Genomic DNA, 13,924 nt, shown 5'->3' with positions numbered 1-13,924 from the left:
CTATTTAAATAAACGAAGGGATAAATTTAAGTGATCTATTCCATTTTGTACCAAGGAGAAATGCCATTTTTATCTAGCTTAGAATTTCTAGTGCATGTTGTATTATTTAAACAAAACGAAGGGCTAAATTTGAGAAAGCGAACATGAATCATTTTACTCAAATTTGGATGGAGTATTTAGCTTTGTATGAACCAGAAAAAAAAGTGAAGAAGGACCATTTTAACTAACTTAGATCTTTATACCATTTTGTACTACTCCAATAAACGAAATTTTATTTTTGTACCAATCAGAAGAAAATCAAAGAAAGGTCATTTTAACTAGCCAAGCAGAAAAAAAGGAAAGAATTAACACTTTGTACTAATCAAGTAAACGAAGGTATAAATTTGTACTAACCAGAAAAGGGGAAGAAGGATCAGCATTCTATACTTTTTGTGCCATTTATTGGGGTGTCCTATTTCCTTTTGTACCAACGAGAACCATTTTTAACTGGCTTAGAATTTTATGCCTTTTTGTAAAATTTGTATGAAACCGAAAAAAGCAAGGAAATACCATTTTAAATAGCTCAGCATGTTACAGCTTTTTGTGTTTTTGGTCTACCCAATTTCTTGACCATGTTGTACTATTTAAACAAACAAAGGAATAAATTTGTGTGACCTATTCACTTTTGTAACAATCAGAAAAAGGAAAGAATAAATTTGAGTGGCTTAAGCAAAGAAGGTCAATTTATACCTTTTTGTGCTATTAAATTTGAGTGACCTATTGAAGAATGAATAAATTTTGTTTGCAATTAAAAAAAGCGGAGAAGGTACATTTTGTACTACTCAAATTCTACTTTCTGTACAAACCAGAGAAAAATAAAGAAAGACCTTATTCTGCTACTCAAACAAACGAAGGAATAAATTTGTGTGACCTATTCAGTTTTATAGCAAGCAGAAAAAACCCCTTTTAGTTTTATACCAACCACGAAGGTCCATTATAACAAGCTCGGTATTTTTATACCATTTTGTATTACTCTAATAAATTTGAGTGGTCTATTTCATTTTTGTAACAATCAGAAGAAAAGCTCAGAATTTTATACGTTTGTGGTGCTACATTTTGTATATTTTGTCATCCAGAGAACAATTTAAATTGCCTCTCCCGTCACTAAGTAAGGCTCATAAAATATTTGAATGTGAGATTTAACAAACCAGAGTTGCGTCATAATTGTGTAGAACAGACTCCATAGCAATTTGCGTACTACAGAAAAAAAGAAGAAACAGCATGCATGGCCATTTTTGATCACAGCAGAAGAATCAGCTCATCAAGGAAAAGAAAAGTTTTCAAAGTTCCATGTTCCAAACCATCTATAAAGAGTGCTGCAGATATTTAAGCAACGTTACGAATGCGTTATAGTGAGGGTTGTAAGGTACTGCCTATTGTTCAACGATTCAATTATTCTTATACTTTCCTTCCTCGTCTAAGTAAAAAAGACAAATATATATTTTTGCATTTATGTATTTTATTATAATGGAATATAAGTTTATGGAGTATATTTGGAAAATAATAGAACATACATCATGATGTTATATTAAGGAATTCTTTCTTTGTATTGCTTGAAACATATTATTTAAGACGGAGAATGCATAGAATGCTTGTATTGTAGATATATAAAATTATTTGTTTGATTTGTTTTTGCTGAAGAGCAGAAAAAATGACTAGCATGGAAATTGTTTATGTTTCACCTAGAGAAAAAGAAATTCAGCGTGAAAACGAAAAACCTATACCGTTAATTCACCCGTCTGACCCCGATTTGCCAGATGAATTACGTGATAAAGTGAGAATAATATATCCAACACAGGAAATAGAAGAAGTGTATTATTTTAGACGTTATAATAGATATAATGATGAAATACTCCCGGAAAGTGATGATGACAGTATTTCAAATATTACCTGTTTTGAAGTGGAAGCTAATGAGTGCGGGTGTACTAGTGAAAGTATTAGTAATACATGTGTTATACAATTATTTAATGAGTATACACCAAATTCAGTATTATTATGTGAAGCATGTTCTAAACATAATGAAAATGAAAAAGATCATAACTGTTTGCTGCAGTATGATTACGAATTATTACAAAAGGTGTGGACGATCTTAATTAAACGTGAAATGAGAGAGAAAATCTATAAACTTTATTTAAAGAAGCATTTTAAAGGTTGCAATATTAAGAACACTTATACTTTGGAGAAAAAAATTAATCTAGTGTATGAATACATTACAGAGTGTGATTATTATATCAAAGAAATAGTAGAAATGTTTTTAGAGAAATATAAACAATTATTTAATTCTATAAATGAACACTGAGCCCACTGTAGCATATGCATTTGATTGTGTAAGAATAGAAGAACTTGAACTGTTAACTATATTATTTTATAAATGGATCAATTTGTACTATTGTAATATTACAAACATTGGACTCTGGCAACTGAATTGTCAGTGAGAGTAATGTATCGTTTTCTTTAAAAGAAATAAATAAACTGATCTGGATGACAATATAGAAAATGTAGCACCACAAACGTATAAAATTCTGAGTTTTTCTTCTGATTGTTACAAAAATGAAATAGACCACCCAAATTTATTAGAGTAATACAAAATGGTATATAAATACCGAGCTTGTTATAATGGACCTTCGTGGTTGGTATAAAACTAAAAGGGGCTTTTTCTGCTTGCTATAAAAGTGAATAGGTCACACAAATTTATTCCTTCGTTTGTTTGAGTAGCAGAATATGGTCTTTGTTTTTCTATGGTTGGTACAGAAAGTACAATACTGAACTATTTAAAAATAGACCTTCTCGGCTTTTTTAATTGCAAACAAAATTTATTCATTCTTCAATTTTTTCTACTTGGTATAAAATTGAATAGGTCACTCAATTTTAATAGCACAAAAACTTATAAATTGACCATATTCCTTTTTCTGATTGTTACAAAAGTGAATAGGTCACACAAATTTATTCCTTTGTTTGTTTAAATAGTACAACATGGTCAAAAAATTGGGTAGACCAAAAACACAAAAAGCTGTAACATGCTAAGCTATTTAAAATGGTATTTCCTTGCTTTTTTTCGGTTTGGTACAAAAATAAAATAGACTACTCAAATTTATTCCCTTGATTATTTGAATAGCACAAAAAGATAAAATGCTGAGTTAGTTAAAATAGACCTTGCTGGATTCCTTTTTCTGCTTGGTACAAAACTAAATAATCCATCCGAATTTGTTTCTTCGTTTATTTGATTATAAAATGTTATAAAATTCTGAGTTAGTTAAAATGCTCATTCAAAAGTTATCCCTTCGTAAATAGTACAAAATGGTATAGAACTTCTGAGTCAGTTAAAATGATCCTTTTTCGCTTTTTCTAGTTAGTACAAATTTATTCTTTTGTTTATTTAAATAAAATGGATATTTTTTTCTCGTGGGTATAAAACGTAGAACGCCTAAATTGATTATTTCGTTAATTGGAGTAGTACAAAAGTTCTTTTTTTTTTGCTTTTTTCTGGTTAGTACAAGTATATTCCTTTGTTTATTAAAAATTTCAAAATGGTATAAAATGCTGAGTTAGTTAAACTGGCATTTCTCGTTGATGAAAAATTGAATTTATCCCTTCGCTTCTTTAAATAGTACAACATGGTCAAGAAATTCTGAGCTATTTAAAATGGTATTTCCTTGCTTTTTGTTTAGTACAAATATTACGAAAAGGTATACAATTCTAAGCCATTTGAAAATGGTTCTCGTTGGTACAAAAGGAAATAGAACACCTCCAATAAATTTATTATTTTTTTAAAATGTCTTCGCTTTTCTGGTCAGTACAAATTTATACCTTTGTTTACTTTTTCTGCTTGGTACAAAACTAAATAGACCACTCCAATTATGAGCCAGTTAAAATGGCATTTCTCGTTGGTAAAAAATTGAATTTATCCCTTCGCTTCTTTAAATAGTACAACATGGTCAAGAAATTCTGAGATAGTTAAAAAGGCATTTCTTTGCTTTTTCTGGTTAGCTTAAAAATGGTATTTCCTTGCTTTTTACGGTTTGGTACACATTTTACAAAAAGGTCTAAGATTCTAGGCCTGTTAAAAATGGTTCTCGTTGGTACAAAAGGAAATAGGACACTCCAATAAATGACACAAAAAGTATAGAATGCTGATCCTTCTTCTTCTTTTCTGGTCAGTACAAATTTATACCTTTGTTTACTTAATTAGTACAAAGTGTTAATTCTTTCCTTTTTCTGCTTGGCTAGTTAAAATGACCCTTCTTTGATTTTCTTCTGATTAGTACAAAAATAAAAATAGATTATCCAAATTTATTCTTTCGTTTATTTGGGTAGTACAAAATTGTACAGAAATATTGAACTAGTTAAAATGGACCTTCTTCACTTTTTTTCTGGTTCATAAAAAGCTAAATACTCCATCCAAATTTGAGTAAAATGGTCCATGTTGGCTTTCTCAAATTTAGTCCTTCGTTTTGTTTAAATAATACAACATGCACTAGAAATTCTAAGCTAGATAAAAATGGCATTTCTCCTTGGTACAAAATGGAATAGATAACTTAAATTTATCCCTTCGTTTATTTAAATAGATAAAATGGACCTTCTTAGCTTTTTTATAAATTCTGAGCTAGTTAAAAGGGCATTTCTCCTTGGTACAAAATGGAAAAGATCACTTAAATTTATCCCTTCGTTTGTTTAAATAGTACAAGATGATATAAAATTCTCAGCTAGTTAATATGGCATATCTTTGCTTTCTTTCTTGTTAGTCGAAAAATAAATACTCCATCCAAATTAATTTTTGCGTTACAGAAATTCTGCGCTAGTTAAAATTGTTTCTTTGATTTCTTTCTCATTAATACAAAAGTAAATAAGCCACTCAAATTTATTCGTTCACTTTTTTTCTGCTTTGTACAAAATTGAATAGATCACATAAATTTACTAAATGAGTAAACGTTATCTCAATATGTGGTTTCGTTTACGAGATGGACCTTTGATCTCGATGACCATTATTTTTGAAACTTGTAGTAGTTGATGACCTATTACTAGATTTGGAAACAGCACCTCAATACGTTGCTTCGTTTTCGAGTTATTAGGTTTTAAGTATTTTGACCTTTGACCTCGATGGTCATTATTTTTGGAACTTGTAGTAGTTGATGACCAATTACTAAATGTGGAAACACCATCTCAATATGTGGCTCCGTTTTCGAGTTTTTGACCTTTGACCTCGATGATCATTATTTTGGAACTTGTAGTAGTTGATGACCAGTTATTAAATGTGGAAACAGCACCTCAATATGTGGATCCGTTTCCGAGTTATTAGGTTTTAAGTATTTTGACCTTTGACCTCGATGGTCAGTACTTTTTTAACATGTACTAGCTGATGACCAATTGCTAAATGTGGAAACAGCACCTCGATATGTTGTTTCGTTTTTGAGTTTGACCTTTGTTCACGATGGTTAGTAGTTTGAGGACATGCTTGTGTCATTTCTGCTATGTTAAAATGTTCAAATAGGGGTTGAAAAAGTAATCATAAAAGAGAACGAATACACCCCTAAAAGTGTTCATAAAAGGAAACGAATCTTATGTATTATCTGCTCTGCTGTGTAATTTCAATTAGGGGTGGAAAAAATGGTCATAGGGGTTGAAAAAAGTGCTCATAAAAGGGAACGAATAAATACACCCTCTAAAATGACTATCTATAGACCGTGGGTGTTCGATTGTAATCTTTGTTCATTGTCTGCTATTTCTGTTATGTTAAAATAAGGGTTGTAATGAGTACACCCCTGCTATGTTATATAGTCTTATAAGGGTTGAAAATAAGCCATAGTCTTCTATTAGCTCTGCTATGTTACGTATTCTTATGTCATTTCTGTTGTGTTAAAATAGGGGTTGAAAAAGTGCTCATAAAAGAGAACGAGTACACCCCCTAAAAAGTGCTCATAAAAGAGAGCGAGTACACCCCTGCTATGTTACGTAGTCTTATGTGTTATCTACTATGTTAAAATAAGGGTTAAAAAAAGGGCTCATAAAAGGGAACGAGTTCACCCCTATTATCTGCTATGTTCCATTAGGGGTTGAAAAAGTGATCATAAAAGGGAATGAATATTATGTATTCTCTGCTATGTTAAAATAAGGGTTGGAAAATAAGCCATACTCTTTTATTAGCTGTGCTATGTATTATCTGCTCTGCTGTGTGTTCATAGTCTCAGTGTAATTTCTGCTATGTTCAAATAGGGGTTGAAAAATATGCTCATAAAAGGGAACGGGTTCACCCTTGCTATGTTACGTCGTCTCTGCTGTGTGTGTTATCTGCTCTTCTATGTGTTCGTAATCTTATGTGTTATCTGCTATGTTCGAATAGGGGTTGAAAAAAAGTGCTCATAAAAGGGAACGGGTTCACCTTTGCTATGTTACGTAGTCTCTGCTGTGTGTTATCTACTCTTATATGTGTTCGTAATCTTATGTGTTATCTGCTATGTTCAATTAGGGGTGGAAAATATGCTCATAAAAGGGAACGAGTTCACCCCTAAAAATATGCTCATAAAAGAGAACGAGTACACCCCCTAAAAAGTGCTCATAAAAGGGAATAAATTCACCCCTAAAATGGAGGTCGTAAAAGACCGTGGGTTCACGGTGTAAGGTGCTCAATTTCCCAGGGGCTCCTGAGTTGGCCAATGCTGAGTGATGTTGGCCCAGATCAATCCATTTTCTACTACTAGGGAGATTGGCTACGTACATATAAATTGCAATACTTACCAACTACCTGTTTAAAAATTGTTGCGGAAGTATCTGAGGATTCTGAAACTTGGATAGGGCACATACTACTTCCTAAGTGAAGGATACTATATAGAATTACTAAAACTTATTTTTTTGTTAATTTTATGCGTATTGCTAAGCGTATATTTACCTTCAAGTAATGCAGAAGTAGTTCAAGTAAAACTCTGACGTAGTTTGGACCAACAGAAGATTTATTATGTCTCGAGTACTTTCATCAAGAAATTTCTGCAGGAATTTCTTTTCAAAAGCAACCAGTAATTAAGAGATCGGTTTTCCAAATTTTAGAACCCTTTGCTTCAAAAGTGCAAGATGTTTTCATTAAGTGATTCGATCTTCATGTAAATGACCTTTATCTGTTGGGAAAGGTCACAGAATAAGTGGGTGAAACAGTTCAGGAATAGTCCTATAGACACAATTAAACCAAGTAAGTGTTGCACTAGTTTTAAAATTATTTTTAAAAAAATCATTTTCAATTACTTTCTTTAAACAAATACCGAAGAGCTAATTTAGGTAAAAGCTGTGCAAACAGTTTGACAAGTCGGTATTCATGGCTTTCTATGCTTCAAATACGTAACCTGTTTACGATGCTGGGTTGTATGTTCGATGAAGAAGACAACTGATAACTAAAAAAAAATCACGGAGTTCGGATTTCCTAGTCACAAAGAGGTGGTTTTCTGTATAATCTGAACAGAATGTATTATTCCGTCTATTAAATGTGAAACTTAGAAGGTTCAAAGCATTATCCTTTCAGTAGTCAATACTAAATTTGATTTTTAGGTATATCAAATTAACTTCCTCAAGAAGGCTGTAATATTAATCAGTTTTGTAGGCTTCAACAATATTGTCAGCATATCTATAATCTCTATAATAAATGTCTAATAAATAAATAAAGTCTTTGACTGACTAATCAACGCCTAGGTTGAACTACTTATGCTAGAAATTTGAAGTTTGGTGAGTACGTAGGATTTGTGACGGGAAATACCACTAAGGACGGATTTTTGGAAATACGACGTGGAAGGGGGGAGAGGGAATACGGATTACAATTATTATAAGATGGCAATTTCAAAATATCTCAAGAGACATTAAATTCTTCAGACATATGACATGACATTTAAATTTTTCATTTTAAATAATTAAGCACATATTTCAGCTCTTTTATATTTAATAAAATTGAACTGTTCTTTTTCAAATATTTTGCATTCAAAATGGTTCATAACAATCTTGGTCAATGACAGAGAGACCTATGGATTATCATTCTTATATACCTTGCTATAATTGATCTGTAGACATGTCTCCAGAATTTTTTTTCTTCTTAAATTTCCAAATCAATTACTCTCATTCAGTTTTAACCATTATTGAGTACACTTCAAAGCCAAATAGCAAAGTACAATAGAATATGTCAAGTAAGTTCCTTAATTCGCACTTGATTTTTTTAAATAAAAATCACTGATTTAAATCAACTTCAGAAATAAAATAATTTAAAGTGAAAATAAGTAAACTCCCGTTTCTGTTGTATTATTTCGTTTACGGAAGTTAATAATCATAACACAATGAGACTCAAATGTACAGTATGTACAGCATAGTATGAAAACAAGTGTCATGCACAGGATGATTAGGGAAAATCCCGTTTTGAACGGGCAACGGAGCAATACTTTCTTTTCTTCGTAACAATGGGTTTGGGTTTTTAAATCGTTAACTATTCCAACGGGGAAATCACCATCGACATTTAAGACGAAAATTCTTTCGCGTGCGCGTCTGCTTATTGTTCCCAGATAATAGGGCATATATAGAGAGGTCCTATCCCTTCTCCGATTTTTTTTTAAAGATTTATAACTTTAGGCGAAATTTATGTATTTCGTGCCTCAAGCTAGTTTCAATTTTTTAAAAATATGCCCCTACCAAAATATCAGGAACTTTTCTGAAAAAAAAAGTTACATTTTGATAAACGTTGCTATACTTTTTCCTTAATGCTTAAACTTTTAAATTATATTACTTATTTTTATCCTATTAAAAATCGAATCTTCATTATTCGATTAAAAAAGTACCAATAAACCTTTTTACTTCGTTTTTTTTTTCCAAGACTGAAGGCATTGTAGAACATGTTACATATGCTTTCACGCCTTTCTGCGTCGAGACATAGTGTGTGATGACATCATAAATTTAAAAAGATATTTTTTGTTATGCCTATTATTATTATTTTTCGGTAGGCTTACATTTTGCATTCAAAAGACTGAAATTTTGCACACTAGTTCAGTGCACCCCTTAGTATTTTTCAGATGTTTTCAGATCTCTGCGTGAAAACAGGATGGTCCAGAGGGGAAAATGTAAAAAATAAAAAATAATAAATAAATAAATAAAAAATAACAAAATAGCTTTTTCCGGGATTCAGATGGAGACATATGAATGGTACCGTTTGAAACGCTGTTCTATTCTGAAGAGAATGACGTACAAACCATGATCCTAGGATAAATAGGGATGCTTTAGGAAACTTGCCTGAGATCCTGTTTTATAAGGGAATCTGGGGATTTGGGGGATATTTTTCGCGGGCTTACTTTTGCACCTAGAAGATTGAAATTTTGCACATTTATTCAATGCACCCCTTAGTATTTTTCAGTGTTTCAGATCTACCTTAAAACAGGGGGTTGGTTCAGAGGGGTAAAAAGTAAAAAAGGATATATTTAACAGAAAATCCCTTTTTTCGTGATTTTTCCGCCTCAGATACACGATGGAGACATTTGAATGATACGATTGAAAATAATCTTTATTCTGAAGAGAATAATATACAAATCACGACCCTAGGATAAATAGAGATATCTGAGGAAATTTCTATATTACATGCGGGTTATCTGGGGCATTGTGGGGATGCTCTTAACTCATTGTTAAATATTTTCCCCGTTCTTACTATTCAAGATAGCTCGAAATTTTATACACACATTTAGTACACCCCTTAGTATTTCCCAGTTCATTTTGAGATATGTGCGTTAACACAAAGGAGTCCAGAGGGGATCAAAATTTGAAAAAAAAAAAGAAGTAAGAAAAATCCCATTTTCTCTCAAAATTTCCCGCTTCAGGGACATGATAGGGAAATGTGAATGTTACCGTTTCAAAAGCTGTTCTATTCTGAAAAGAATGATGTATGAACCATGATCCTAGAATAAATAGGGATGATGATGTAGCTGCTTGACTGAAAGTTTGTAATTTTCCTTTTAAAAAAAGCCATAATTTAAAAGGGTTAAGAAACATTGATTGAGATTAACAGAGGTTAACAATTGGGGATTAATTCAAAATTCAATCCTAATACTTTCACTTAAATGGCATAATTAGCATTTAATACTAATTCCTAATGCTTTTTCTTCAGTTCGCGACTTGTAATTTACGAGGAGAAAGATTTGATTTAAATAAAAAAAATCGATTTAAATCAAAAAATCAACAAAAATTATTTAAAAAAAAAAAATAATAATAATGGTTTTTTCCCACCCTGATTCGCACACAATTACGACTAACTTATGGTTCACTTTGTTTTTAAAAACTTACAACTAGGGATGGAAAATGAATCGGTTCTTGTGAAAGCGCTCCGGACAGGTTCCTGTCTTTAGCATGGGTTCTTGGTGCCTGAACCGGTTCAAAAGCGGATCAGAACCTGTTCTTTTACCATCCCTGCTTACAACCTAGTATGCACTAACTATGACAAAGAATCATTTACGGAGACTGAACTTTCAACTTTCTTTAAAATAAAAAAATAAATAAATAAATAAAAAATCTAAATTAAAAATAATGACCCTTGGATCTCCTTTCTGTATTCGCCAAAAGTGTCATTTAATTGAAAGAAAGAAGAAGGAAAGAAAGTTTATATATTAGCTAATAATCTCACAAGTATGAGATCCACAGATTTCAAGGAATAGTTTGTCTGTCAATGAGGCCATCTGTCACTGTGATAGTTCATACATTGATATGACTAAGAAGAACATTGACATCACGGATTTATTCAAATATTTAGGTGCCAAAATATAGTACTAAAGAAATCAAAATCATTCGCACAACCAATCATAAATCGAAAGGAACGTTTTCGAGGCTTATTAATTACAGTATATTAGAACTAAAAAACCGAAATTAAATTTCGATGGTGGCAACCTTGATAAAATCTGAGGTGAGTTCCATTAAAAAATTTAGGTTTCATTGACGTTAATTCTATCTAGCATTTTTCACCCGTTTATGCTGAAAGAAGTTATATAGGAGTAATTTCCTCTTAGAGTATGGAATTGGAAACACTGGTCTTTGCAATATTTATTCTACGTAGTATTAACCATAGTCCCGTTATATTCTCTGAAGTGCTTTGTAAATATGCACTTCAACTATTGTATATATAAATATGTATGCTAATTTAAATATATACTTCCTCTGTTGTATTTTTGTGTGAGCAGTAAAAAAGGTTTAGCTGGCCAGCTAATTTTAATAGAATGGCTCATGTTCCAATCCAGTGTTAGAAAAAACAAATAAGAATGTGAGTTCTTCTCATCAGCATTTATATTAAATACTGCGACAGACGAAAACAATACAAAAACGACAGACAAAACGTCTCGAAATCATTTAATCATTTAAAATAATACGGCATAATACCGGTTAATTATTGTGTCATGTTGTGTTATGGTGCTTGCGATGCTACAAAATCTCTAAACTCTAAACTAAAATCCTAAAGTGTTACGTGGAGAGGTGTATCCAGCAAGTTTGTCTTTCGGAGCGCGGGGGGGGGGGGGGGGGGGGGAAGAGAGACTATAACCTTTTGAGGTGAGCCGGGCTTTTATATACTAAGAGCGAACTGAAAGTCTTCTTCAGTATGTGAAAGCATTAATAACTCGCCATACACGGACTACATACACATTATTATTTAGAGTGAAAACAAGGATTTTAACACTGCAAAATTTGTCGTCGCGAATTCTGTCGAGGAAGATGAAACTTTAAACGTATAAAACGGTAATCATGCTTGTTGTGCTGTATGCTTGCGAAACATGGTCACTTACTTTGAGAGAAGAACGCAGACAAAGTATTTGAGAATACAATGTTCAGACGAATATTCGGACCCAAGAGGAACAGGAATGGGGAATGGCGGAAACTTCATAGGGAGGAACAGCATACTTTATACCGTTTACAAACATTGTTAGAATCATCAAGTCTAGAAGGCTCAGGGGGGCACGTCATGTAGCTAGAATTGAAGAAAGTAGGAACGTTTTAAAAGTTTTAACTGGAAATCCAATCTGAAAATGACCATTAGGAAGACCTAGGCGCAAATGGCAGAACAATATTAAGATGGATCTCACAGAAATAGGAATACAAAGTGAAATGTGGATCCAGTTGCTAATGAAAGGAGGATCCTCTATAGGTGCGAATTCTATAACAAAGAGTGAATAAGTGTCTGACTGGACCGGGAGTCGAACCCGGGACCTTCGGCATACCGCACCGATGCTTTAACTATTACACCATTCAGTTCGCTTCCCAGAACAGTTACTTACTCTCTCACTGTCGAGATCGGTGACCTTATCTCGGACCATGTGGGTTGTACCACAGACCCCTGCTGTGATTGGATAATCCTGTGTCCATATACTGAGCACCTTATGACGGTTGTGATTTCATATATACTAACAAATCGGTTGTTTCCTCCTTTCATTAGTTTATGTGAAATTCCTATACTAAATTAAAAGCGTTTTCGGAAATTCCTTATCTAAAGGGGAAAAGAGGAGCAATTTTTGCAATATTTAATATCCATTAAACCTTATTCTCCCTATGTAAAAGAACGGGCATTTCAGCTTGTTCTACTATAATCACTCTTCATTTCCAGTAGTAAACATGTTTAAATAAACACTTAACAGATGAATTCGATTTGGGAAGGTTACTGTGGCTATACCCCTGGCTCAGTACATTATTAATATCATGTCAATAGTAATTTCGAAATAAAAACGTTAAAAAAAATTAGATTATTAAATATTTAATGTATAACATTCACTTTCTCTTTAATTACATCTTATTGATTGCAGTGACACTTGAGTCGGCCACTTTTGATTCTACAGAAACATCGAACTTGTACACAAGACCAACTTGGGAATTAATAACTGTGTATGTTTATATCTTCAAGACTCTACAGATGTGCAGCCAAATTAAGCAAGCGGTTACTTAACAGGCCGTACTCTGGTAAATACAAATCGGAAAGAGCTGGTTCTGGATTCATATTTGTACTGAATACATAAATTTACTACTTAATCAATAGGTTTTCTATGATTTGTTGCCATTCACTTAAGTGAGGGAATCGCTATAAGCACAAGCATATTGAAGAGAAAGGTAACCTTTATAACAAGCCCTTTAAAGTCTTTATGACAAGTAATCAAAACTTAATTGAAATTTCTCTAATTTTACTTGTAGTTCATTTGATGGTGGCACAAAAATATTTGTATTACAATATCGGATACTACTTTCTCAATTCCTAGAAAATACAGTATCCTGGGATTTTTTCTTTTATTTATTCGCAAAATGTTATTTTAATCTTCAATAAATTTAAATCAACTAGAAAAACTGGATCATTAGTACAATTATATATATTATATATATATATATATATATATATATACACGAAATCCACATGCTAGAAATATAGATATAAAATGACTATGGTTTAAAACAATGTTATTTTTAACCAATTATTGTGAGTGATAGATTATATATCCATACTTATCCTAATACTATTCTATATATACAACACATACCATAAAGCTCTAAGCTCTCCGCCTTCTGCAAAAAGTCAACACCAGCGTCCTAGAAAAAAAAATATTCATACTTAATACTGAGTTCACTATTGAATAATAAAGAGTTTTTAAAAGAGAAAAAGCGGAAAGGCTATTTCTCACCGCAAAAAATATGTAGCAGAATTTTCTTCTACATGCAACAGGTAGCGCTTTCGGAAGATGCAACTTCCTTCATCAGCCTGTGGCAGACTTCAAAAAGGATATTAAAAAACACCTGAAGGATGGTTAAAAAATGGTTGAAAGGTTAGGATATGTAAAAAACAAATCTTCTGTCAAATATTAAAACACACGGGAACAGAAACACTCTGACATCGTACGTTGCTGTTCACTGTTTTCTGGTC

The 13,924-nt window shown here is 32.3% G+C and overlaps 1 protein-coding gene across 3 annotated transcripts in view; it reads right to left on the bottom strand.

The window, feature by feature from the left end:
- Positions 1 to 13,924, bottom strand: part of LOC145690833 (uncharacterized) — a 73,479-nt gene that overhangs the window by 43,161 nt on the left and 16,394 nt on the right. For all 3 annotated transcript variants that reach the window (XM_081766164.1, XM_081766181.1, XM_081766171.1), the window contains exon 3: positions 13,545 to 13,593. In XM_081766164.1, the coding sequence (XP_081622290.1) occupies positions 13,545 to 13,593 (49 nt within the window). The remainder of the gene's footprint in view (positions 1 to 13,544; positions 13,594 to 13,924) is intronic.

Source organism: Thermobia domestica, chromosome 1, assembly GCF_964235325.1.
Source record: "Thermobia domestica chromosome 1, izTheDome1.hap1.1, whole genome shotgun sequence".
Taxonomy (NCBI): domain Eukaryota; kingdom Metazoa; phylum Arthropoda; class Insecta; order Zygentoma; family Lepismatidae; genus Thermobia; species Thermobia domestica.
This window is presented reverse-complemented; position numbering and strand designations above follow the sequence as displayed.